The sequence below is a fragment of the Bubalus kerabau genome, chromosome 3 (assembly GCF_029407905.1).
Source record: "Bubalus kerabau isolate K-KA32 ecotype Philippines breed swamp buffalo chromosome 3, PCC_UOA_SB_1v2, whole genome shotgun sequence".
Classification (NCBI taxonomy): domain Eukaryota; kingdom Metazoa; phylum Chordata; class Mammalia; order Artiodactyla; family Bovidae; genus Bubalus; species Bubalus kerabau.
The window spans coordinates 140,078,069-140,101,902 of record NC_073626.1 but is presented as its reverse complement, the minus strand read 5'-3'; the positions used below and the strand labels follow the sequence as shown (position 1 = coordinate 140,101,902).

General features: G+C 36.6%; 1 protein-coding gene across 2 annotated transcripts in view; it reads left to right on the top strand.

Annotated features, from left to right (window-relative positions):
• BOLL (boule homolog, RNA binding protein) overlaps window positions 1–15,273 on the top strand; it is an 83,912-nt gene extending 68,639 nt beyond the window's left edge. Inside the window, exon 11 of one of the 2 annotated variants that reach the window (XM_055573024.1) lies at window positions 15,118–15,273. In XM_055573024.1, coding sequence (XP_055428999.1) covers window positions 15,118–15,168 — 51 coding nt within the window. In that variant the 3' untranslated portion in view covers window positions 15,169–15,273. Of the gene's footprint in view, window positions 1–739; window positions 1,001–15,117 lie in introns of those variants that run through there. The other variant, XM_055573022.1, reaches the window with a different exon arrangement.
• Window positions 15,274–23,834: the final 8,561 nt, after the last annotated feature.

The window sequence follows — 23,834 nt, the reverse complement described above, 5'->3', positions numbered from 1 at the left end:
TCAGGTGGCCCAACAAAGTAGATTATCCTATTAATAAACCTATTAAAATAATTCCATTCAAAGACTTTTTCAGAAATAAAATTTTGATATTACAGAAGGCATAAACCTAGATTGTCTCAGGGAAATAGAAATGTAAGTGATCCTATTAATTTTAAAAAATGAATGCAATATTAGGATCAAAAAGTATAGTCTGAAAGACATTAAGCCATAAAAAATAGGTGTGAATTCCTCTTACTTTAACCCTTGAAGCTTTATGGTTTCTGCCTCAGCCATTGATACAGCTGTATAAGTAAACTGAATTTTGTTTAGGTAGAATAAGCCTGTTTCCCTGTGTTATAAACATGAAATTGCAGAATCTCGTAACTGAGGGACTATAGGGTTGGAGAAGGCAATGACACCCCACTCCAGTACTCTTGCCTGGAAAATCTCATGGACAGAGGAGCCTGGTAGGCTACAGTCCATGGTGTCACTAGGAGTCAGACACAACTGAGCGACTTCACTTTCACTTTTCACTTTCATGCATTGGAGAAGGAAATGGCAATCCACTCCAGTGTTCTTGCCTGGAGAATCCCAGGGATGGGGAAGCCTGGTGGGCTGCCGTCTATGGGGTCGCACAGAGTTGGGCACGACTGAAGCGACTTAGCAGCATAGGGTCTACAACTGTGAAATAGTCTTTTAATATTAGTCTTAAAATGTAGTAACTTAACCCAGGTAACTCACTTTGCTATATAATTTCTAGGTAGTTCTAAAGAAGAGCTTTCGCTTAGTCATTGAAGATTGTTTCAAGTCTATGATAACATTCCTTGGGAATTCCCTCATGGCTCAGATGATAAAGAATCTGCCTGTAATGCAGGAGACTCAGGTTTGAGCCCTCGGTCGGAAAGATCCCCTTCAGAAGGAAATGGCAATTCACTCCAGTATTCTTGCCTAAAGAATCCCATGGACAACGGAGTCTGGTGGACTGCAGTCCATGGGATCTCAAAGAGTCAGACACAACTGAGCGAATAAAAACTGCATTAATAAATAAAATAAAAACTGTTGATGGATGATAATTTGCTATAAAATGATGCTTAAAATATCATGTTTTTGCTTACTATATTTTTCTAAGACAAAATAACACCTTATTTATATAGCACCTTAAAATTTATGAGCACTTCACATGCATTAACTCATTTTATCCAGTCAATATTTTTGTGGCATAGGCAACTTTTTTTTAAGAGAAGTGAAGCTTAGAAAGGTAAAAAGAGTTGCCAAAGATGACATTACTATTAAGTGATAGAAACTCGAACTTCTGATTACTAATAGTCACCTGTAAGGAGGCAAGTGGGAAGTGGTTGTGTGGGGAAATGGGAGGGGAGTATCCTTAGAGAACACATTACTTTGCAGAAATAGTGGTTGTCTTATTCAAGAGTTTATAGAACATCAGTTGTCAAATCGCTAAAATTAAATCTTAGATACAAATAAAATGTCTATTCTAATCCCTTAAGCACCTGGGAGTTGGAATCAAAAAATATTTCAATACTGAAGTAAACATATCTCTTAAGGTAGCCAGATGCCTCATCATCTAGTTAGTGACATCCATGAATGGATGAAGGAGACTCCCATTGTCCCTACCTATTATCCAGCAAAACCACAGCCAAGGGAACAGGTGTGACAGAATCAGCAGGGAAAGAAGACCCTATTGAGCTTGACTCTAGTCTGGCATGGTGAAGAGACCTGAGACATATAGAATAAGTGGGAGGCCCTCTGAGGCCCCTCGCCCTCCTTTCTCCCCCACCCCTGTCCCCATGAGGGAACAGGGGTGGGGCCCACTGGCCTTACAGACCTCTGGTAAAATACCACTACTATGATGGGGATTTTTGCCACTGACTGGGGTTGGGGAGGGAAGAGGGGAAGCTCCAAAGGGCTCTGGATTCTGGCTCTGGATTGTGTTGTTAAAAACAACAGAAATAAAAATGAAAAATAAACTCTGATAAACTTGAAACTGTTTAATCATGCTTTTGTCAAGTAACCTAAGTCTGAAGAGTTCCCCAACCAAAACAGGGGTAATAGAATCATCTTAGAATTTAATTTTTAGATTGTTAATCAAAATTTGTCCTAAAAAGTGTTGTGCTGACCAAGTGGGCTTTATTCCTGGGATGCAAGGATTCTTCAGTATTCACAAATTAATCAACGTGATACACCATATTAACAAATTGAAAGATTAAAAACAATATGATTATCTCAATAGATGCAGAGAAAGCCGTTGACAAAATTCAATACCCACTAATGATTTAAAAAAACAAACTCCAGAAAGCAGGCATAGAAGGAACATCCCTCAACATAATAAAAGCCATATATGACAAGCCTACAGCAAACATTATCCTCAATGGCAAAAAAAAAAATCCTCTAAAATCAGGAACAAGTCAAGGGTGCCCATTGTCACCAGTACTAGTCAACATAGTTTTGGAAGTCCTAGCCACAGCAATCAGAGAAGACAAAAGAAATAAAAGGAATCCAGATTGGAAAAGAAGAAGTAAAACTCTGCAGATGACATGATCCTCTACATAGAAAATCCTAAAGATACCACCAGAAAATTACTGGAGCTAATCAATGAATATAGTGAATTTTCAGGATATAAAATTAATACACAGAAATCCCTTGCATTCCTATACACTAACAATGAAAAAAAACAAACAATTCTATTCACCATTGCAACAAAAAGAGTAAAATACTTAGGAATAAGTTTATCCAAAGAAACAGAAGGCCTATATATAGAAAACTATAAAACACTGATGAAAGAAATCCAAGATGACACAAATAGATGGAGAAGTATACCATGTTTGTGGATTGGAAGAATCAATATAGTGAAAATGAGTATATTGCCCAAAGCAATCTATAGATTCAATGCAATCCCTATCAAGCTGCCCATGGTATTTTTCACAGAACTAGAACAATTTCACAATTTGTATGGAAACACCAAAAAACTTCCAATATCCAAAGCAATCTTGAGAAAGAAAAATGAAACTAGAGCAATCAACCTTCCTGACTTCACACTATATTCCAAAGCTGCGTCATCAAGACAATTTGGTAGTGGCACAAAGACAGAAATATAGATCAATGGAACAAAATAGAAAGCCCAGAAATAAAGCATCTATGAACACCTTTGACAAAGGAAGCAAAAATATACAATGGAGAAAAGACAGTCTTTTTAACAAGTAGGAACTTCCCTGGTGGCACAGGTGGTAAAGAATATGCCTGCAATGCAGTAGACCTGGGTTTGATCCCTGGATTGGGAAGATCCCCCAGAGAAGGGAAAGGCTACCCACTCCAGTATTCTGGCCTGGAGAATTCCATGAACTGTATAGTCCATGGGATTGCAAAGAGTCAGACATGACTGAGTGACTTTCACTTTGGTGCTGGGGAAACTGGTCAACCATGTATAAAAGAATGAAACTAGAACACGTTCTAACACCATATGCAAAAATAAACTCAAAATGGATTAAAGATCTAAATGTAAGACCAGAGACTGTAAAACTCTTAGAGGAAAACCTAGGCAGAACACTCTCTGATATAAATCACAGCAAGATCCTCCATGACCCACCTCCAGAGTAATGGAAATAAAAACAAATGGGACCTGATTAAACGTAAAAGCTTTTACACAAGGAAGGAAACAATAAGCAAGATGAAAGGCAGCCTTCAGAATACAAGAAAATAAAAGCAAATGAAACAACTTACAATCTTCAAAATACACAAGCAGCTCATGCAGCTCAATAACAGAAAAACAAACAACCCAATCAAAAAATGGGCCAAAGAACTAAACAGACATTTCTCCAAAGAAGACATACAGATAGCTAATAAACACAAGAAAAGAAAATAATCACTCGTTACTAGAAAAATGGGAATCAAAACCACCGTGAGGTATCATCTCACACCAGTCAGAATGGCCACCATCAAAAAGTCTACAAACAGTAAATGCTGGAGAGGGTGTGGAGAAAAGGGAACACTCTTACACTGTTGGTGGAAATGCAAACTGGTACAGCCATTATGGAGAACAGTGTGGAGATTCCTTTTAAAACTGGGAATAGAACTGCCATACAACCCAGTAATCCCACTGCTGGGCATACACACCAGGGAAACCAGAATTGAAAGAGACACATGTATTCCAGTGTTCATTGCTAGGACATGGAAGCAATGTAGATGTCCATTGGCAGATGAATGGATAAGGGAGTTGTGGTACATATACACAATGGAATACTACTTAGCTATAAAAAGGAACACATTTGAGTCAGTTCTAATGAGGTGGATGAAATGAGCCTATTATACAGCATGAAGTCAGAAAGAGAAACATTCTCAGAAAGAGAAATACTGTATATTAATAATATATATGGAATTTAGAAAGACAATAACAACAATCTTATATGCAAGGCACCAGAAGAGACAGAAAGAACAGACTTTTGGCTCTGGGAGCAAGTGAGGGTGGGGTGATTTGAGAGAATAGCATTGAAACATGTATATTACCATATGCAAAATAGATGACCAGGGCAAGTTCCATGCATGAAGAAGAGCACTCAAAGCCGGTGCTCTGGGACAACACAGAGGGATGGGATGGGGAGGAAGGTAGGAGGGGGGTTCAGGATGGTGGGCAACACATGTTCACCCGTGGCTGATTCATGTCAATGTATGGGGAAAACCATCACAATATTTTAATTATCCTCCAATTAAAATTAATTTTTTTAAAACTACAATTCAGCACACTGGGAAATATAAGGAACTCAAGGTGAGAGAAGGGCCTATTAAATTATCCCAGAAAAACTTTAAGCCCTGGGGTAGCAAAAGATACTTATAGGCAGTGCCATCTACTTTACATTTTGAGAACATGACACATTTCCACACGTTTTTGAAAACATAAAGGCTACCAATAAAATAAATGTTCAGTTGCTTTTCTTCTTCCTTTCCATTCTTGGTAATAACTGCAATGCACAGCCATCCAAGGCAGACGGGTCATGGTGGAGAGTTCTGACAAAACATGGTCCACTGGATTAGTGAATGGCAAACCATTTCAGTATTCTTGCCTTGAGAACCCCCTGAACAGTATGAAAAGACAAAAATATATGACACTGGAAAATGAGCCCCAGGTCAGTAAGTGTCCAATATGCTACTGCGGAAGAATGGAGAGCTCGATCCAGAAAGTGAAGAGGCTGGACCGAAGTGGAAATAATGCCCAGCTGTAGATGCATCTGGTGGCGAAAGTAAAGTCCAATGCTGTATAGAACAGTATTGCATAGGAACCTGGAATGTTAGGTGCATGAATCAAGGTAAGTTGGATATAGTCAAGCCAGAGATGGTAAAAGTGAACATCAAGATTTTAGTAATCACTGAACTAAAATGGATGGGAATAGCCAAATTTAATTCAGATGACCATTAGATTACTACTGTGGGCAAGAATACCTTAAAAGAAATGGATTAGCCCTCATAGTGAACAAAAGAGTACAAAATGCAGTACTGGGGTGCAGTCTCAAAAACAACAAAATGATCTCGGTTCATTTCCAAGGCAAACCATTCAACACAGTAATCCAAGTCTATGCCCCAACCACTAACACCAAAGAAGCTGAAACAGTTCATATTTGAAGACCTCCAAGACCTAGAATTAATAGCCAAAAAAAGAAGAGATGGCCTTTTCATCACAGGGGCTTGGAATGCAAACTAAGGAGTCAAGAGATACATAACATAACAGGCAAGTTTGGCCTTGGAGTACAAAATGAAGCAGGGCAAAGGCTAACAGAGTTTTGACAAGAGAATGCACAGGTCATAACAAACACCCTTTTCCAACAACACAAGGGATGGACATCATCAAATAGTCAATACCGAAATCAGATTGATTATATTCTTTGCAGCCAAAGATGGAGAAGCTCTGTACAGTCAGCAAAGAAAAGACGTGGAGCTGACTGTGGCTCAAATCATCAGCTCCTTATCGCAAAATTCAGGCTTAAATTGAAGAAAGTAGGGAAAACCACTAGGCCATCAGGTATAATCTAAACAAATCCCTTATGACTTTAAGTGGAAGTGACAAATAGATTCAAGGGATTAGATCTCACAGAGTGCCTGAAGAACTATGGATACAGGTTCCTAACATTGTGCAGGAGATGGTGACCAAAAGCATACCAAAGAGAAAGAAATGCAACAAGGCAAAATGGTTGTCTGAGGAGGGCTTACAAATAGCTGAGAAAAGAAGAGAAGCCAAGGAGAAAGGGAAATATATACCAATCTAAATGCAGAGTTCCAAAAAAACAGTAAGGAGAGATGAGAAAGCCTTACTAAATGAACACAAAGAAATAGTACTCTTGCCTGGGAAATCGCATGGACGGAGAAGCCTGGTAGGCTGCAGTCCATGGGGTCGTGAAGAGTCAGACACGACTAAAGCGACTTAGGAGCAGCAGCAAAGAAATAGAGGAAAACAATAGAATGGGAAAGACTAGAGAGCTCTTCAAGAAAATTAGAGATACCAAGGGAACGTTTCATACAAGAATGGGCACAATAAAGGACTGAAATATTAAGGGCCTAACAGAAGCAGAAGATATTAAGAAGAGGTGGCAAGAATACACAGAAGAACTGTTCAAAAAAGGTCTTCATGACCTGGATGACCACAAAGGTGTGGTTACTCACCTAGAGCCAGACATCTTGGAGTGTGAAGTCAAGTGGGTCATAGGAAGCATCACTACAAACAAAGCTAGTGGAGGTGTTGAAATTCTAGCTGAGGCACTTCAAATCCTAAAGGATGATGCTGTTAAAGTACTGCACTCAATATGCCAACAAATTCAAAAAACTCAGCAGTGACCACAGTACTGGAAAAGGTCAGTTTTCATTCCAGTCCCAAAGAAGGGCAATACCAAAGAATGTTCAAACTGCCATACAGTTGTGCTCGTTTTGCATGCTGGTAAGGCTCAAAATCCTTGAAGCTAGGCTTCAGCAGCAGTATGTGAACTGAGAACGTTCAGGTATACAAGCTGTGTTTAGAAAAGGCAGAGGAACCAGAAACCAAATTGCTAACATTTGTTGGATCATGGAGAAAGCAAGGGAGTTTCAGGAAAAAATCTACTTCTGCCTAACTGATTATGCTAAAGCCTTTGTGTGGATCACAACAAACTGTGGAAAATTCTTAAAAAGATGGGAATACCAAACCACCTTACCTGCCCTGAGAAACATGTATGCAGATCAACAATCAACAGAAGGGAGTGCATTAAGGCTGTACATATTGTTACCTTGCTTATTTAACTTATATGCAGAGTACATGTGAAATGCTGAGCTGAGTGAATCACAAGCTGGAATCAAGATAACTGAGAGAAATATCAACAACTTCAGACATGCAGATGATACCACTCTAATAGCAGAAATTGAAGAGGTGCTAAAGAGCCTCTTGATAAGGCTGAAAGAAGAGAGTGAAAAAGCTTGCTTAGAGGCTTCTGGTTCAATATGGTAGAGTAGAAGGATGTGTGCTCATCTCCTGTAAGAGCACCAAAATCGCAGCTAGCTGTTGAACAGCTGGTTCAACAGGAGGATGCTGGAACCCACCAAAAAAAGATACCCCATGTCCAAAGACAAGAAGCCACAACAAGAAGGTAGGAGGGGTGCAATCACAATAAAATCAAATACCATACCTACTGAGTGGGTGACCCACAAACTGGAGAACAGTAATAGCAAAGAAGTTCTCACACTGTTGTGAAGGTTCTGTCAGGGCATGCTTGCCAAGCTGGATATCTGACAAAGGGACTGCGACTCCCCAAGGAATCTGACCTTGATGGCCAATGGGATTTGATTATAGGACTTCCACAAGACTGGGGAAAACAAGGACTCCGGTCTTGGAGTGCACACACAAAATCTTGCATACACCAAGACCAAGAGGAAAGGAGCAGTGACCCCACAGGAGACTGAACCAAAACTACCTACAAGTGTTAGAGGGTCTCCTGTGGAGAAATGGGTCAGCAGGGGCTCACCTCAGCGATAGGGGGCACTGGCAGCAGCAGTCAAGGAAGGGCTCCCTTGTCATAAGCCCTCTCTTACGTCGCCATTAACATGAGATACGAGGGCTGGGTCGCCTCAAGCCAAACAACTACCAGTTCAGTACAGTTGCTCAGTCGTGTGGACTACAGCATGTCAGGCCCCCCTGTCCATCACCAACTCCCATAGTTTACTCAAACTCCTGTCAATTGAGTCTGTGATGCCATCCAACCGTCTCATCCTCTGTCATCCCCGTATGCTCCCACCTTCAATCTTTTCCAGCATCAGGGTCTTTCCAAATGAGTCAGCTCTTCGTATCAGGTGGCCAAAGTATTCAAGTTTCAGCTTCAGCATCAGTCCTTCCAATGGATATTCAGGACTGATTTCCTTTAGGATGGACTGGTTGAATCTCTTTTCAATCCAAGGGACTCTTCAAGAATCTTCTCCAACACCACAGTTGAAAAGCATTAATTCTTTGGTGCTCAGCTTTCTTTATAGTCCAACTGTCACATCCATACATGACTACTGGAAAAACCATAGCTTTGACTAGACAGACCTTTGTTGAGAAAGTAATGTCTCTGCTTTTTAATATGCTGTCTAGGTTGGTCATAATTTTTCTTTCAAGGAGCAAGCATCTTACTTTCATGTCTTCGGTCACCATCTGCAGTGATTTTTGGAGCCCAAAAAAGTAAAGTCTGTCACTGTTTCCATGGTTTCCCCATCTGTTTGCCGTGAAGTGATGGGACCAGATGCCGTGATCTTAGTTTTCTGAATATTGAGCTTTAGGCCAACTTTTTCACTCTCCTCTTTCACTTTCATCAAGAGGCTCTTTAGTTCTTCTTCACTTTCTGCCATAAAGATGATGTCATCTGCATATCTAAGGTTATTGATATTTCTACCAGCAATCTTGATTCCAGCTTGTGCTTTATCCAGCCCACCGTTTCTCATGATGTATTCTGCATTTAAGTTAAATAAGCAGGGTGACAATATACAGCCTTGACGTACTCCTTTCCCTATTTGGAACCAGTCTGTTGTTCCATGTCCAGTTCTAACTGTTGCTTCCTGGCCTGCATACAGATTTCTCAGGAGGCACATCAGGTGGTCTGGTAGTCCCATCTCTTGAAGAATTTTCCACAGTTTGTTGTGATCCACACAGTCAAAGGCTTTGGCATAGTCAATAAAGCAGAAGTAGATGTTTTTCTGCAACTCTCTTGCTTTTTCGATGACCCAACAGATGTTGGCAATTTGATTTCTAGTTCCTCTGCCTTTTCTAAATCTAGCTTGAACATCTGGAAGTTCACAGTTCATGTACTGTTGAAGCCTGGCTTGGAGAATTTTGAGCATTTCTTTGCTAACGTGTGAGATGAGTGCAATTGTGTGGTAGTTTGAGCATTCTTTGGCATTGCCTGTCTTTGGGATTGGAATGAAAATTGACCTTTTCCAGTCCTGTGGCCACTGCTGAGTTTTCTACATTTGCTGGCATATTGAGTGCAGCACTTTCACAGCATCATCTTTTAGGATTTGAAATAGCTCAATTGGAATTCCATCACCTCCACTAGCTTTGTTTGTAAGGCCCACTTGACTTCACATTCCAGGATGTCTGTCTCTAGATGAGTTATCACACCATCGTGATTATCTGGGTCATGAAGATCTTTTTTTGTACAGTTCTTCTGTGTATTCTTGCCACTCTTCTTAATATCTTCTACTTCTGTTAGGTCCATACCTTTTCTGTCCTTTATTGAGCCCAACTTTGCATGAAATGTTCCCTTGGTATCTCTAATTTCCTTGAAGAGATCTCTAATCTTTCCTGTTCTATTGTTTTCCTCTATTTCTTTGCATTGATCACTGAGGAAAGCTTTCTTATCTCTCCTTGATAGTCTTTGGAACTCTGCATTCAAATATATATCTTTCCTTTTTTCCTCTGCCTTTCACTTCTCTTCTTTTCACAGCTCTTTGTAAGGCCTCCTCAGACAACCATTTTGCCTTTTTGCATTTCTTTGTCTTGGGGATGGTCTTGATCCCTGCCTCCTGTACAATGTCATGAACCCCCATCCATAGTTCTTCAGGCACTCTGTCTATCAGATCTAATCCCTTGAATCTATTTATCACTTCCACTGTATAATTGTAAGGGATTTGATTTAGGTCATACCTGAATGGTCTAGTGGTTTTCCCTACTTTCTTCAATTTCAGTCTGAATTTGGCAATAAGGAGTTCATGATCTGAGCCAGTCAGCTCTCTTGTTTTTGCTGACTATATAGAGCTTCTCCATCTTTGGCTGCAAAGAATATAATCAATCTGATTTCAGAGATAGTAGATAATCAAGTACCAGAGATAGTAGATAATCAGCTATCAGCAAATAATTAGATTAAAGCTTTACTGAGCAAGGCCCTGCCCACCAGAGCAATACCCAGTTTTTCCCACCACCAATCCCCATCAGGAAACTTACACAAGCTTCTCAGCCTCCTCCATCGGAGGGCAGACAGAAGAAGCACGAATAAGCACAGTCTCACAGTGGCTAAAATGAAAACCACCTTAAAGGAAGTTACCCACAATGAAAAAGCAGAATATCACAGATGAAGAGACAAGATAACAACCCCAGAAAAACAACTAAGAAGTGGAGATAAGCAACCTTCCAGAAAAAGAATTCAGAATAATGATAGGGAACATGATCTAGGCTCTCAGGAAAACAATGAAAAAGATGAAGACCTACAAGAACTAAAGAACAAACAGAGCTGAATAATATACTAGAAGGAGTCAGTAGCAGAATAACTGAGGCAGAAGAATGGATAAATGACCTGGAAAACAGAATTGTGGAAATCACTGCTGCAGAACAGAATATAGAAAAAAGAATGAAAAGAAATGAAGACAGCCTAAGAGACCTCTGTGACAGCATTAAATGCACCAACATTCACATTATTGGGGTCCCAGAAGGAGAAGAGAGAGAGAAAGGACAATGAGAAAATATTTGAAGAGATAATAGCAGAAAACTTCCCCAACATGGGAAAGGAAATAGTCAACCAAGTCCAGGAAGCACAGAGTCCCAGTCAGTGTAAACCCAACGAGGAACACATCAAGACACATAATAATCAAACTGACAAAAATTAAAGGTAAAATATTAAAAGCAACAAGGCAAAAATGACAACACACAAGTGAACTCCCATCAGGCTATAGCTGATTTCTCAAAGAAACTACAAGCCAGAAGGGAATGGCATGTCTATACATTTAAAGTGATGAAAGGGAAGAACCTATAACCAAGAATACTCTACCCAGCAAGACTCTCTTTCATATTTGATGGAGATCAAAAGCTTTCCAGGCAAGCAATAGTTGGGAGAATTCAGCACCCACCAAGCCAGCTTTACAACAAATGCTAAAGGAACTTCTCTAGGGCAGGAAACACAAGAGAAGGAAAAGACCTACAGAAAATAAACCGAAAACAATTAAGAAAATAGTAATAGGATCATATATATTGATAATTACCTTAAATGTAAATGGATTTAATGCACTAACCAAAAGATATAGACAGGCTGGACAGATGAAAACATGTGCATGTATGCATTTCCAATTACCACATCAGTCTACTTGACCCCCCCAAATTGTTTATGTAATTATTTTATATTGTTAGGTTAATCATGTTCCCATGATTAACTAATTATCTAATTTTTTGTCTGGCTATTGTGAAAACTGATAAGATATCTTTTACGATTGTGATTATGTAACTATTACTCACTTAGTACCATTGTAACATGATTGGTCAACAGAAAAGTAATAGAACTCTATATCACCAAAACTACCATGTAATAATAAAACCTGTAATCACTTTTTAAAATTCAGATGCATATCAGGATTATCCTGGAAATTTTTGGAAAATGCAAATGCCCGGGTATTGCTTTTTCTTTTGCCAGGACTCCAGATATCTTTCTAATGAGCAACCATGTTTAAAAACAACTGGACTATATGATGATCTTTTACTTTTATCTAGTTTGTTTCACTTTTTCTATTTCATATTCACTGCTCCCAGTTCATTTAGTTTATATTTTCCAATTTCTCCATCTCTTTGTTTTTTTTTATGTTCTTTCTCAAGCCTTTATCAAGCGTAGTAGAAAAGCTTTTGTATACATATATATATAAAAATAATGTTAATATATAGGAAAACTTACGTATTTTTGCCTAACTAAAAAATTTATGACATTTTGATTCCACTTGTTTGACTTACTATGAATAGAATGTTAGATTCCTAATTTTTAAAAAAATATGTGTGCAACAAGCAACAAAGGTTTACTCTATAGCACAGGGAACTGTAGTCACTATCTTGTAATAACCTATAATGAAAAATAATTTCAAAAATAATATGTATGTATAACTGAATCACTTTGCTGTGTACCTGAAACATTGTACATCAACAATACTTCAATAAAATATATATATATATATATATATTAAGAAAAATAAAATTTTAAAAAAGAGAAAGCTGGCTTAAACTCAACATTCAAAACACTAACATCATGGCATCTGATCCCATCACTTCATGGCAAATAGATGTGGGAAAAGTGGAAACAGTGCAAGATTTTATTTTCTTGGGCTCCAAAATCACTGCAGATTGTGACTGCAACCATGAAATTAAGAGACGCTTGCTCCTTGGAAGAAAAACTATGACAAACCTAGACAACATAGTAAAAAGCAGAGACATTACTTTGCCAACAAAGGTCCAAGTAGTCAAGGTTATGATTTTTCCAGTGGTCATGTATGGATGTGAGAGTTGGACTGTGAAGGAGGCTGAGCGCCGAAGAATTGATGCTTTTGAACTGTGGTGCTGGAGAAGACTCTTGAGAGTCCCTTGGACTGCAAGGAGATCCAAGCAGTCCATCCTAAAGGAGATCAGTCCTGGGTGTTCACTGGAAGGACTGATGCTAAAGCTGAAACTCCAGTACTTTGGCCACCTCGTGGGAAGAGTTGACTCATTGGAAAAGACTCTGATGATGGGAGGGATTGGGGGCAGGAGGAGAAGGGGACGACAGAGGATGAGATGGCTGGATGGCATCACTGGCTCGATGGACGTGAGTCTGGGTGAACTCCGGGAGTTGGTGATGGACAGGGAGGCCTGGCGTGCTGCGATTCATGGGGTCGCAAAGAGTCGGACACGACTGAGTGACTGAACTGAACTGAACTGAACTGAACGGAATATCTTTTAATTTATTTTACAATACTTTATACTTTTCTGATTAGAAGAGTATTTTGTACCTTCACAAAGTATCCTTAAGTGATATGAGTAAACTCTCTATGTAACTGCACAATTGAAAACATTTTTTGACCCTAGGAGCATCTAGATCTGATATGCTATAGAATACCCATTGTTTTTATTACTTACTCCTGATGGTTAACTATTCTAGCATTGGCAGGTTGTTTCATTGTCAGTAGATGTGTTCAGTCTTAAGTCAATAGAATGGCATGTATGTCCAAATCCTGGAAATTACAATAATCAACCATGCCTCTTTAGAGAAATGAGGCTTTTTATCTTAGAAGCTTTAATTTCCCTTGAAAGTGAAAGTGAAGTCGCTCAGTCGTGTCCGACTCTTTGTGACCCTGTAGCCTGCACCAGGCTCCTCCATCCATGGGATTTTCTAGGCAAGAGTACAACTATAGATAAATTGCTAGCTTTTAGAAGAGCTACTAGAACACCTGTACAATTTCTGTGGTCATATTCAAGCTGGGCAATTGATTTAGTCTACATGCTACTTCCAATGTTTTATTCAGTTTTATGAGATAAACTTAGGCTCTTGATGCTTCCATTCTTCTTGAATCACAATGTGCATGCGTGCTAAGTCTCTTCAAGTCATGTCTGACTCTGCGACCCATCAGGCTCCTCTTTTCATCGGATTTCTCTAAGCAAGAATACTGGAGCAGGTTGCCATGCCCTCCTCCAAGAGATCCAACCCAGGGATGAACAGTGTCTCGTGTCTCCTGCATTGGCAGGGGGGTTCTTTACCACTAGCGCCACCTGGGAAGCCCTGAATCACAACATTTAAATTCAAATCATCTAAAGGCAAAGGACTGTATAGTCAAAGCTATGGTTTTTCCAGTAGTCATGTACAGATGTGAGAATTGGACCACGAAGGCTGAGCGCCAAAGAATTGATACTTTTGAATTGTGGTGCTGGAGAAGACTCTTTTGAGTGTCTTGGATAGCAAAAAGATCAAATCAGTCATTCTTAAAGGAAATCAACCCTGACTATTCATTGGAAAGACTGATGCTGAAGATGAAGCTCCAGTCCCTTGGCCACTGATGCAAAGAGCTGACTCATTGCAAAAGACCCTAAAGCTGGGAAAGATGATTGAGGGCAGGAGAAGGGAGAGATAGAAGATGAGATGTTTGGATGACATCACTGACTGAATGGACATGAGTTTGAGCAAACTCCAGGAGATGGTGAAGGACGGGGAAGCCTGGAGTGTTGCAGTTCACTGGAGCACAAAGAGTCAGACATGGCTTAGCAACTGAACAACAATATCTAAATGCAAAGCAAAGAAGAGCTTTTTTAGACAAAAGGGTTGGGCTAAACACTAATGCTCTGAAGTAGGCATTTAGTCATTGAGATGCCTTAGCTAAAGTTTTTATATTTTCAAGTGTATTTAGTAAAGCAGTATCTCCAGTAGTCCTATGTTCAGCAGTGGATCAAATAAAAATCATTTGTTGGAACTCAGTCTAGTCATGAATATTTTACTTAACAGTAGGATGTTACTCCATTAGTATGAAAGTTTACTAGTATCTGGTTTTCTCTAATAGTCACTTTCTAAATCATAGAATCTGCCTTCTAATTGTGTATATCAGTGTCTTTTTTTTTTAAACGAATCTTTACCAAAGTTCAGGGCTGGCACAAAGAAGGAAGTATAACATAATAATTTAGAAATGCCACTAGATATGGATATTCTCTGGTCCTTTGCAGTTTTTTATAGCCCTAGGATGCCTTCCAATTAAGCAGGCTATAAAGTAGCCTACTCTCTAGTGGGAATTTCCTAAAGTACACCTTTCTCTCCTCAGAATCCAGGCCCCGTTAATATTATTTTTTAAATCTTTCTCTTTGGTAATAATAAAATAAGAGCCATTTACTGTGCATAACACCCTAATTTTCTTTAAATCTCTTAATAGGAACCAAGGTTACATTCTGTGAGAAGAAGCTTTCTCAACCTTCATCTGTAGATTTGAAACTTCGATCGATATTCTCGAAGCCCACACTTTCATCCTAGAAAAGATATCAGAGCAGAGGATTCAATTCTTACTCCACCTTCTTCCACTGATTCTGTTAAGTAGAGTCTCAGATAACTATTTTATCCAATAATAGAAAACAACTAGAGCCATGTATGGTCTGGTAACAAATACGAGGGATTTTGATGTACCTAAGGTTAAATGTTTTTGCTTTTTTAAGGGAGGTAAAAAAAATCTTAGTAGCCAGAACATTGGAAGTACAGGATAAAATTGTGGTTTCCTTTATTAATTCACACACACTTAAATAACACAGACTTATAATCTGTAACAAGCAGAACAAAGGTTATATATATAGAACAAGTATCTTGATAAAGTGAAAAGTTTTGTCATCATCTGGCTCTTATCCACATGATGTCATATACAACCACTTAAAAACATCTTTGGTGTTTGGATTTTACAGTTTTATTCCAGATGTTTTCTATTTTTTAGACACAGCATGGCATAAATATAGAATATACATAGGAACAAGTCATTTGTTACAATAAGATAAATTCAAAAAAACTATCTTATTAGGGAGATAATATCTATAGATATTTGTTTTCATTATACTTAAGTTTGTTTATATTCTACTTATATTAAATATTTTTGATAAAACATTTCAAATTCTAGGTTTACATTAGGAATTTTGCCAGATATTAATATATAGACAATTTGTATATATAATATCTGGAAATCTGTCATATGACCATGTATTTTATATCAATTACTAAGGCCAAAGTTGACACTATTCTTAAATATACTTAAAGGTATCTCCATATCTACTTCTTGCCCTCTTTTGTTATTCATATGAGAAGTATAGGGGTTCTTATAGCATCTTAGCAAGTATAAACATTCACTGCATATATCATGTACAATTCAGTACATTCTTTTAACACAGTGACACTGTCAATATTCCTTTGTATCTTTTATTCAGGTCTTAGTTTGTGAGATTTCTGGACTTTCAAAACATTAACTTGGACTAAGTAAAACTTAACCATAACATTATTTTTCACCTTTTAAATACAAAGCTTGATTGTCTGCTTTTACAGTTTAGAAAAGTTCATTATTAAAAAAAACACCACACACTAAGTAGAACTTTTTAAAATAAAAAATGGCCATGCCAACTTCCTTTAAATGCTACCTGTTTAATATATATACCAATTTTCTTCTGCAAAAACATTATATTCTTTTTAATAATAAAAAACAGAAATCGTTACATAAATAAACAATATTTAAACTGACTACATGGAAATTTATTATAGCATTTATTTACATTTGATTGCACAATGCTAGGAGTCTTATTTTTTTCACTATTTTAATTTCATGTCCACTCAAATAACTAGAGTTGGTTTGCACCTCTATTAGGAAAGAGTAAGAATTACATATTTTTAAAATTATATATTAAAGCTTTCTTACAACATTAGAAAGAAAACCCAGTTATAACGAGTTAACTTTTTTTAACCCTGTCTCATAAAGAATAATGAACTACCATTGATGTATGTATTTTTGGAGTATTTCACCAAAATGTTTCTACGCTAAAATATTTATGTTTAGGAATAAAATATAATATAGCACAGTTATAGAATAAATAATATAAAGATATTCTGACACATCCAAAGACCAACCCATCTATTGAGAATATTTTATTTTCCTACATTTATTTTGAAAGTAGCATGCTGTATGTTATGGTCCAGTGTTCTATAATTAGAGCCCTAATCAAAAAAATCATGAAACAATCTAATACTCCACTTGTCTGGTATTTTCAGTATACATTTTAATCCCATATTTATAATTCAGGCTTATTTAGTATACACCAAAGCATTTTTTTCTAAAACTTTAATAAATTTCTAGAGTCCAAGAATAATTGCATTTTGCTTCAAAAACAGATTTACATTGGTATTTTTCTTAGGTAATACATTGTAGGCAAATGTGCTCTTTGCCAAAATGTTTTCCTGTATTTCCACAGTGCATTCACTAAATTCTGTAAAGATTACATTACTTCATCTTTCTCTTCAGATATAAAATATTTTAAAAATGCAGGTAGTGTTAATGTATCCCCAAAAAAAACCTGTTCCATTTAAATTGTGATGTTTTCCTCTTATTTTATGGCTAATATAACATATCCATGATAGCAAAAGCAGCTTTAATAACAATGAGATCAATGTTTTAGCTTTAATTATCATGTCCTTTTTGTTATGTCATGATATAAAAATGAACTAAGAAGACTAAACCTTAGCCTCATAGTTCTGAAACAACCAATGACAGTACATAAAGGAAATGTTTAATTAATATAAAAAGTATTACCTAAAAAAGCATATCTTTTTTCTTTGTTTTAGAGAAAAAATCTAAAGGATGACAATTTTAAAGTATACAGTAACAATTTGAGATTATTTTTAATACTTTCAGAGTGTTTCTTGCTAGTCATATTTAAGATCTTAGTTTTCAAAATGTCTTAACTTTGATACCAAAGCAAAGAAAGCTACACAATATAACATACTTTTAACAACACGTAAAAGAAACTTCCTAAAATCCTTAGTAATATCCCTATTATGCAAACTATTTTTTAAAAGATACTAATAGATGTAAATTTTTCCTACCCTATAAAGTCAACCTTAGGATTATTTTATTCAGGCAGTATCCAATTGTTTATGAGAATAGTTCTCACTAAAGTAACACATTTAATATCCTAATGTCTATGCAGAAAGAAAACTGAAAATAAACTCAGCAACAATCCTGTGTTTACAAATACATTTTTATGCCTGTGCCCTAGCTATGTGTCTGTCTTTAGAGAATGTTTAAAACTCAAGCTCAGACTTACCTGTCCTCACATATTGAATATTTAAAACATCTACCTCTACAGACTTACCTGTCCTCACATATTGAATATTTAAAACATCTACCTCTACAAACTTACCGATGATGGGTTTTGATAACTTGGTTGAATCTGGTTAGTCTCTTTCACACTTCACTAGTTAAGCAGTTAGTTTTTACTATTTTTCCTTTTTTTTTTTCCTGCCTGAGATTAGGGTGATTTCCTAGTTTCTACACTTAGCTACAGTGTAAAAACTGTTATACATTTATATTGGGACATCCTTTGTGTACCAGAACTGATAGATTCATTTTTAGATGATCTTAATACATTATGGAAAAGGAAGATGTGCTATATACTCTTAGGGTAGAAAACAGATTTATGACATTAGTTACATCTAAAAATGTTTTACTTAAAATTTGTTATGAATTAACTACCTTCCAGAACCTGATTTTTATGTGGACATTTTAATAAGAAAAAACTTTATTCTTTGAGGATTATTAACTAATAGACTTTTTAAACTGGGTCAGTGTCATCATGAACGTTAAGAATATTTCTATCATATTCAGCAAAAAATACTCCTTCCAAATCTTAAAATGGTATGAACGTCCAACCATCAACTTTCATGCAATTAACCATACATATTTTCAAACAATTCATTTTATTTTAGTACTTAACAATTTTCTTCTATAATACCAAAATGGGCTTCTTATACACTGTAACATGATTTATTTAATCACATTCCAGTAATGAGTTGTAAAATGAAACTGAACTCAGAACTAAAAAGTTTCTCTTTCTAAAAATTTAGGGAGTTTCCATAGAATAAGTTTTATAAAAATTTAAATAAAAAGAGCTAATGCAATAATTTGAATTTACCAGGACTGAAGATTCTTTGCGTTAGGAAAGCCTTTGTAAATTCCTTTAGTAAGTGAATTTTAATGGTAATCTTAAGGATGTAGATTATGTAGACTGTGTAGGATATTTTTTTATAATATTTCACTCTGATTCTATTAGCAAGTCATAATCTACCATGCAAATACTGGAAAAGTACCCATCATGCCTCGCTAACTATGGGACTGTATAGTTTGAATTTAAAGAGTTTGGAAGAAATTACTTAAAACATAACATAAAGATGTAGATGTTCCTAGCTTCCAAGTTAACAAGGACTTTAATATACACTTTAGATGATAACCAAGGGACCTATATACACATAGGTTTCATCCTAAACTTCTTCAAGGTGTAGCCCATGTCCAACTTTAGCTACATTTCATTAAAAAAGTAAAATATGACAGAGTGTTCTTTATGAAATTCATAATAAAGTCTCTATAGAATTTGTAGAAGTTAAAACACGTCTTGACTGTCATGTGTGACATATGTCAGATATAATCTACCAGGAGTTATCCAATATGTGGCATTTTAACTAACAGGGTGGTATTTGCTTTGGTAGTAACTGGAATCAAGGGCATTTAATCTGGTTCCTGCAAGCTTGTTAGGAAAGATGTCATAAGAATATAGTAATAAATGTTCAGTAAAGTCATAGAACTTAAATTGTTAGTAAGTAGATGAGTCTTTTAATAAGTTCATTTGTATTAAAACTGTATGTATGAAATGAAAAAGTTTCAATGTGACCTCTAATAAAATTCTCTGGCTTTATTACTATAATAGTTAATTCAAATAAAACTTGAATATTGCCATGTTTCCATGTTTAGAGATAAATGTATAAAGTATTAATTAGTAAAATGTTATTTTTAAATACTTGGATTCATGAATTTATGACAACATACTTTCACTTTGAGAACTGTTGGATTCAAAAATTTGGAACACTCTTCTGAAAATAAGAAACAATAATCTTAAGGAAAAAGAAAAAAGAGATTATAGAGTTATTAAAATTTTTAACCATTTACACCAATACACATAAGCAGCATATATAAAGGAAACTATTGAAAGCAAGAAATGGAATATATTTCATTATAAGGTAAGTATTTTTCCTAGGTTTCTTTTTTGGCACTCGTATGTTTCATAATCTAGCTATCAAGAACTCATCTTGAAACACTGATTAATGTATTTCAATTAAGTGTTCTTATTTAGACTTTTCATTTTCAGATCTTTGGATCTGATTTTACTATTTCCTCTTCTTCACAATACAAGGCTCAGTATACACTCAGGGATTGTTGTGGTGTTGGTGTTAAGGATGGTGCTGAGGCTCTGGCACTAAAACAAGTTTGAGTCTAGGCTCTCCTGTTTTATAAACTGTATAAGTTTAGCTAAGTTACCTAATTTCTTTGGTGTCTCAATTTCTTATCAGTTAAACAGAGTTAAAAGAATACTTACTAAGGTTGACGGAAAGAGTAAATGAGAACACAAATAAGGAACACAGAACTAGTGGTCCTCTCCCTTCACCTTCACTTATTATTAAACTAACAGAAAAATTGGTAAAATTATGGCCATGGGATTGTTCTCTTTTAATAATCTAGAAAGGACTCACTGAACAGGTATATTTGTTGGCATTTCTACTGAAAAAGCAAGTTATTATTTTCACAGAAGCATGCATGGAAAAAGACAAGGTTTTAAGAGTCACAAAACCTTACCTGCTATAACTTTTTCATTTTTTTCTACCCTTAGAAATGATGATACACTAAGTGGTGAGCATTAAAGACTGAAATGCTAACATCTAGTGTAAGTTATTTTACTTTCTCATTGCCTAGTTTCTCTGAACTCACAAATGGCAGTTTAATTTCTTTCCAAATTTGAACATTTCTTGTCATCTTCAATTTTAACTTTTTATATTGAGGCTGTTAGATTATACAAGTTTAATTGTTATAACTTACTGGTATATTGTTATTTTTATATTCAGTCTCACTTCATCTTTAGTAATGATTATCCCCTCAAAATAGATTGTCTACTATTATGATGCCAGCTTTTTTTTGGTTAATATATGCCTAGTGTTTCTTCATGTCTTATTTTCTGTTATGTTTAAGTATATACCTTATAACTACATATAGCTAACTTTTAAAATTTAAGCTTCAATATTGCTTCCTTTTGACAGAAAGTCCATCCTATGATATTTTAATTACCAATATATTTGTATTTATTTCTGCCATGCCATTATGGGTTTTCTTTTACCATATTTTTCATTTTTCTTTGCTCTTTTTTTCACCTTCCTGTCTTCTGTTGAATTGAGTTCTTTAACATTTCATCTGGCTAAGAAGAAATACATTCCAGTTGTGTTATTTTAGTGATTAACCAAACTGTGTAACATGCTTGTTAACTTTTTATTTTTAGTATTTATAGCCTTTAACCAGTAGATATTTCTAGATTAGTTCAAAGGAAGTCAAACTACTGATACTATCATATTTAATGTGTCCCAATGTAAAGATTATTATGCTTTTAAAATATTTTAATTAGGAAAAATGTGTAATTAGTCATACTTTTATTGACTGTATTAAGAGAATACAACAATGATTCGTATCTGTATCAATCATAAACTAGTTCTCAAAGGTTCACCTCCTATTCAATCCCATAAACCAGTGACTGTCAACCAATGAGGGGGTGTATGTACCTTGAGAGTGGTAGCATAGAGGTTAGTACCATTTTACCCATACCATACACTAAGATAACTGGCATCATCCATTTCCAGCTATTCCTAGAGCTGTCCCTTCAGCTTACCTAAGTGAGTCTTCTAGGCCCTCTGCAAATGTTTCATCCAAAAATCCTTATGACGTGAAGGCAGATCTCATCTCTCCTTGAAGCTATTTTCTTCTTGCAGATCATACATTTAGTTTCCTGAAACATCCTGACATTTCATACCATCATCTTCTTAAGTAAGGAGCTGTGGACTTATGGTGAATAAATTGTGTCACAGACTAAACGGGAGTGAAATACAGTTCATAGCCAAGGATGGAACTTCTCTAGTCTCACCTTACTTTGGTGAAGATCCAAGTAAGGCTGAAGCTCCCAACAGCTATACACGAGAAGAAGCACAGTACAGAGTATATTATTTGTAGTTGTCTATACCATAGGAAGATCCTCTTGGTGTATACCTCTTCCCAATCCCCTTTACTCATCATGGAAATTTAAGTAGAAACTGATTAATATAATTAATACAATCTAAAGCAAAGTATTTTAAATATGGTCAACTACTCCATTAGATGGTTCCTCTTAATTCACAGGATCTATACAGGGTAAAACTAAACCTCTAAACTGTCTACTTCTTTCCCTTCAACTCAAAGTAGTTCTTGATAGAAGAAAGCAGCTTAGGCTGGGATTCTCCTGTCCTCTGCCTCAAACTTGAAAGGTTAAAATCCTCACTAATTGACCTTAATTAACTTGGTTGTTACTGTTCTGGCCTTCCAGCAATATTAACCTCCAAATATAGTGTGTTCCTATTGATAGAAGTTAACCAACCCTATCTAAAGCTCCTAGAAGAACAAGGGGCAGGGCCAACTGTGTTATACTGAAATGACATATTTTATACTGTCTTAGTTTTGCAAGGGCTCCAAGGCTTTGTTCTAGAACTGATCCCCCTAATTTGTAATCCTGGTTACCTCCACCTGTGCCCAAGCTCCCTGCAATCTCTCTGAACTAGTTAACTTTTGCAGCAAAAATAGACACATCACTGCCAGTAGGTCCACATCTTTTCAGGTCCACTGATATTCATTCTGGCAAAAAATGAGGACAAGGACCTATCAACGTTTACAGCATCCCAGACCTCATTAGCAAGAACAGTTGTTCTACATCTGGTAGAACTATGGATAGGGGGGGAACTGCCTCCAGGAGGCAATATTATACAGCAACTTTATGGACCGAGTCTTAATCAAGAGGCATGGCTGCTTCCCCACTGTAACTCAAAGTTACACTAATGCAGGCTGACACTGCAACTACCCACACACTCAGGGATGAAACAGCCAGCCAGTAAACTATCCCTACCATAATGCTCAAGAACTAATCTGTGGATTGCTCAGTACTGCCACCTGCTACTCAAGCTTCATGATTATGTCATCCTCATTGGAGGCCCAAAACCTGACCAACTACTGGCTTTACTTCAGTTTCAGAACTTCCCAGATCCAAAGAGTTATGTGCCAATAATAGATACAACTATAGGGGGTTGGGGGGGAAGGGCCTGTACCTGAGAGCCCATGTAGCAGCCTAAGCCTTCTTGAGTGATCAACTTAATACTCAATTTCTCAGGCTCTTCTCAGTCCCTATAGAGTCACACAGGTGCTCAAGAAAAATAATAAGGTCTACTTCCAGAATAAGTGTGAGATTTCAATGAAATGAGACTGTAACTATTTCTTGTTTCTGCCTATTCTTGACCCCCATATAGCCATAGGTCTTCTGACTTCTGAGGTGCCTATCTGTGAGTTCGCTTGTAGAATAGCCCTCTAATATACAATGGTGCCACATATACATTGCCCACAACTTCTTGCATGACTTCATAGTAGACTGTAGTCTTCTGAGCTGACAGCTTATTATTACTTTAACATGACATTCCATGAACACCTGATCAGTGCTCTATCACCTCCTGCAACACTGCCTCCAAAAATACCTTAAAATCAATATTTGAGAGCCTTAGGGGTAATATTGGGAGAAACTTCCTTTCTCGTCAAGGAATCCACAAGATGCCAGATAAGGTATTAGCAATTCTGGAACAGGGAAATTCTTAGAAGTCTACAAGTTTATCATCTTTTCCCACAAAGTGGTTAAGGTGTACTCTCTTAGAAGTGCATGCCTTCCAGTTTTAAGTTTCACCTATCCTCTACTTGCCATTCTTAAACTGCTGAATCAAACTTAACATACCAACTCAGTACTCAGA